The sequence below is a fragment of the Protobothrops mucrosquamatus genome, unplaced genomic scaffold (assembly GCF_001527695.2).
Source record: "Protobothrops mucrosquamatus isolate PMUCROS unplaced genomic scaffold, P.Mucros_1.0 scaffold1454, whole genome shotgun sequence".
In the NCBI taxonomy this organism is placed as follows: Eukaryota; Metazoa; Chordata; class Lepidosauria; order Squamata; family Viperidae; genus Protobothrops; species Protobothrops mucrosquamatus.
Window position 1 is genome coordinate 124,540 of NW_015387632.1, and position 3,781 is coordinate 128,320.

The following is a 3,781-nucleotide window of genomic DNA, read 5'->3' on the forward strand; positions in this document are numbered from 1 at the left end:
TCTCCCCTAATGCCAGATCATTCTGCCACTGGCCTGAGACAAAAATCAGATCCAGCGTGTGTCCACCCGTGTGAGTGGGGGCCTGTATTAATTGGGTCAAGTCCAAGGCCGTCATGGAAGCCAAGAACTCCTGAGCTGCCGCTGACGTCTCCCCCACTGATGGCAGGTTGAAATCCCCCAAGACCATAAGTCTGGGGGTAATGAAAAGGGCAAGTACAGGTGATCCTCGACTTACAACCATTGATTTAGTGACCATTCAATGTTACAACAGCACTGAAAAAGTGACTTATGACCATTTTTCACACTTACAACCATTGCAGCATCCCCATGATCATGTGATCAAATTTCAAATGTTTGGTAACTGGCATACATTTATGATGATTGCAGTGCCCCAGGGTCACGTAATCATCTTTTTCTACCTTCTGACAAGCAAAGTTAATGGGAAAGCCAGATTCACTTTACAACCATGTTACCAACTTAACAACTGCAGTGATTCACTTAACAGCTGTGGCAAGATTGTAAAATGAGGCAAAGCTCACTTTGTAACTGAAATTTTGGGCTCAATTGTGGTTGTATATCGAGGACTACCTGTAATATGCAATGCTGTTTTCCAAATGATTGAATATTTTATTCAGAGAAGGATTACTATAATTCCTATTTTCTCTTATATTTCCTTAGCATTGAGTGTACACAAAACCTGACATTTCTACTATTAGAAATGTTTCCTATGCAGGTCATAGAACATTGATCAATCATGTGTAGTAGCTTCTCAGAAGCAAGACTTTTATTCAAAATATCCAAAAAAAAGCAAAGACAGAAAAGCTATCTATAAAATTAGCTCTACAGTACAATAATCCATATTAAGGCAATTTTGGGAACCCCCCCCCAAAAAAGTAACATCGTTTAGCCACTGGGATGTACCCTTTACTGAGGATAAATAGGGAATATCTGGTGTAAGAGTAAGGAAAGCAGTAACTGAATATTATTTGAATACTAAGTAGTTAGGCTGGAACATTTCTTTTAGATTGTATCTGGACATTTGAGAACACATAGCTAAATAAATATCAATTTCCCCTCAAAATGGTCATTATCTACAACTTAAGAGTCACGTCTATTTTATGTATTTTTCTCAACATTAACCAAGTTCTTGTGGACTTAATTATACACTATCTTGATAAAGTACCATTTCTTTCTATAGAATAGGTGAATTAAATAAATTAGGTACTTAAATGAATGAGATTTGCATGGGTTACAAAAAAAAAGGGAAGCCTTGGAAGTTATGTATTAATGGAATTCAACCTTACCTATAAATGAATGAATGAATGATAAACAGAGTTAAATTACACCTAAATGGGGAAAAATTGAAACGAACTGTCAGCATAAAAGAAAGGTGAAATGGACCCAAATAAACAAAAGTAAAAAGCAGTAACTAGTATTCCAGAAGGCACAAGAAACAATTTGTCACATACAATCATTCACAGAAATAATAAGCATATTTTCCATTTTTTTGTAGCCAAAGAAGTTAACACTTGCCTGCAATGCATTTCATTTTCAATTCAGTAACTATCACGTTATTACTGTAATAGTTATATAATAACCATAAGAAACATTATATTTAAGCCATGTGTATAATTGTGCCAAGTGTACAGGTTATATGTTCAAGTCAACATGTACAATGTTCAAAATTCAAATCCAATTTTCACATGTAAACATTTGTGTATATTACTTTTATTTTAATATAGATCTCTGGTCAATGTATTGCAGATAACCAGCTATCAGTGTAGGTAAAACTAGTTTGAGAACTGATGACAAGAAGGATTCTTTCCATGCTGTAATTTTAAAAATAAGTCTGGGGCAGGGAATGAAAAGGGAGGAAAGGGAGAAGCATTTCATGAATTATTTCATCCTACCTACATGACTAAAATTTTCATTCAAGAGAAAAAGATCACATAGGAATACCACATAACAATTAGACCACTATAAGTCTCCCTGTAAATCAGGGGTGTCAAACTCGCAACGTCACATGACGTGTCGCGATGTATCGTGACTTTTTTCCCATTGCTGGCAATGGGGTGGGTGCGGTTTCGGCATGACACATCTGGCCTGCAGGCCGGCAGTTTGACACCCCTGCTGTAAATGTATCTGTGGAATTTATCAAGTGTAATGTGCAAACTTAAGAATTCCTTCTCTTAGGCATGTAGGAAAAATGAAATGAATAAAGTAAATTTTGGTATTTTAGAAAGAAAAAGAAAAGAAACACAAAAACAAATGGGCATAAAATGGACAAATATATTTCAAATATGCAAACCTTTTAAATAAGCAGGCGTATGCTAAAATATACTTCTAAGTTTATATAAATATATGTATGCAAGATAAACAGAATGTGCTATTTATAATGTATGCCATGTTATAGAACTATTAATCTATGTTAGGTTAAAGAAAATGAAATGAATTAGTATTAGCTTAGCACTAACAAGGAAAAAGTAAGAATGTATTCATTCGAATGAATAAATAATGAACAAAGAAATTGTTAACTTGAGAATTAGTAGAACTGATGTGGTATGTGGTGCAATTTATAATTTTGGCTTAATGTAAGTACTTAAACAGAGCTAACCTTAGGTTCACTTTCTGCATCTTCTTCCTCTTCTCCTTCTTCTTCTCCTTCTAATTCCTAGATTTAAAAGGAAAGGACTAGGATCATTATGCTTTTTTTGACATCATTGTGCACATTGTTTCATCAATTTTTTTATTGCTGACTCTTATTAATCACAAAGGCCAGAAACATGAGTCCACTGCTTTGTAATATTAAATGCATCTATTATCTATTGGATTTTCCTGTCTTTTCAGAGAAAGGAATATAGTCTTTATGATAAGTTAATGGCATCATTTAGGTGGATTACAGAGCTAGAATTCTTGAAAATCAGCACATTTTTTATTTTAATGCCCTTTGAAGTATACTGTCTTTTAAATATACACACAATAGCCAATTTGTTATTGCTGACTTTGATACTGAGGTATTACATCTTGGTCAATATATATACAAATACAAAACACAAAAATTAAGTTTAATGTTAAGACCTCAGATCCCTGTTCTAAAATGAGTCTGTCTCCTTGATTATTCAGTCTACAATATTTATTATGTATTCCACTCAAGAAAAAATATTAAATCAGAATATACTCACCTCTTCTTCTCCTTCCTCTCCTTCTTCAAACTAATTAAGGATGGAGTGGAGTAGGGAGGGAAGACAGAAACTCATTTAGATATTACTTTACACTCATTACATGTAGCATTTATATGAATATTTAAACCATATTTTTTCCAAATCTATCTATAGACCTCTGACAGTTTAAAATGTATCAGACTAATACCTGCATAAACAGATTACTGAATAATTAAATGTATCTTTCTACATTCCAATAATTATATCAGAGAAGAGAAAGATGAATAGATCACTTATCCTAAATATAGCAAAGTACTTTCAATAAATGTGAATACTTTTTTATTTCAATATTCATCGTGACTTGAGGAATTTCTATGAGGTTTTGGTAAATGTTCAATCGACCAGTTGTCTTAAGACAGCACACCTAGAGGGTTCCGTCCCAGGCGACTGATGGACCCTGAGAGGTTCCTGACGGAGCTTGGGCCATATCCGGAGGATCTAGTCCACGACTCGGCGGAAAATCAGGCGGCGGCGTGGGAGACAACTGCCGCCGCAGCATTGGACCGGGTCGTGCCTTTGCGGCCTCTGACCCGACGTAGGTCTCGATTGGCTCCCTGGTT

At 35.1% G+C, this 3,781-nt stretch overlaps 1 protein-coding gene across 3 annotated transcripts in view; it reads right to left on the reverse strand.

The window, feature by feature from the left end:
- The window catches only part of NAP1L4 (nucleosome assembly protein 1 like 4), a 38,768-nt gene that overhangs the window by 6,756 nt on the left and 28,231 nt on the right, over positions 1–3,781 (reverse strand). For 2 of the 3 annotated variants that reach the window (XM_015822067.1, XM_015822069.1), the window contains 2 exons: positions 3,183–3,212; positions 2,615–2,671 (listed from right to left, as the gene is read on the reverse strand). In XM_015822067.1, the coding sequence (XP_015677553.1) occupies positions 2,615–2,671; positions 3,183–3,212 (87 nt within the window). Of the gene's footprint in view, positions 1–1,304; positions 1,347–2,614; positions 2,672–3,182; positions 3,213–3,781 lie in introns of all 3 variants that reach the window. The other variant, XM_015822068.2, reaches the window with a different exon arrangement.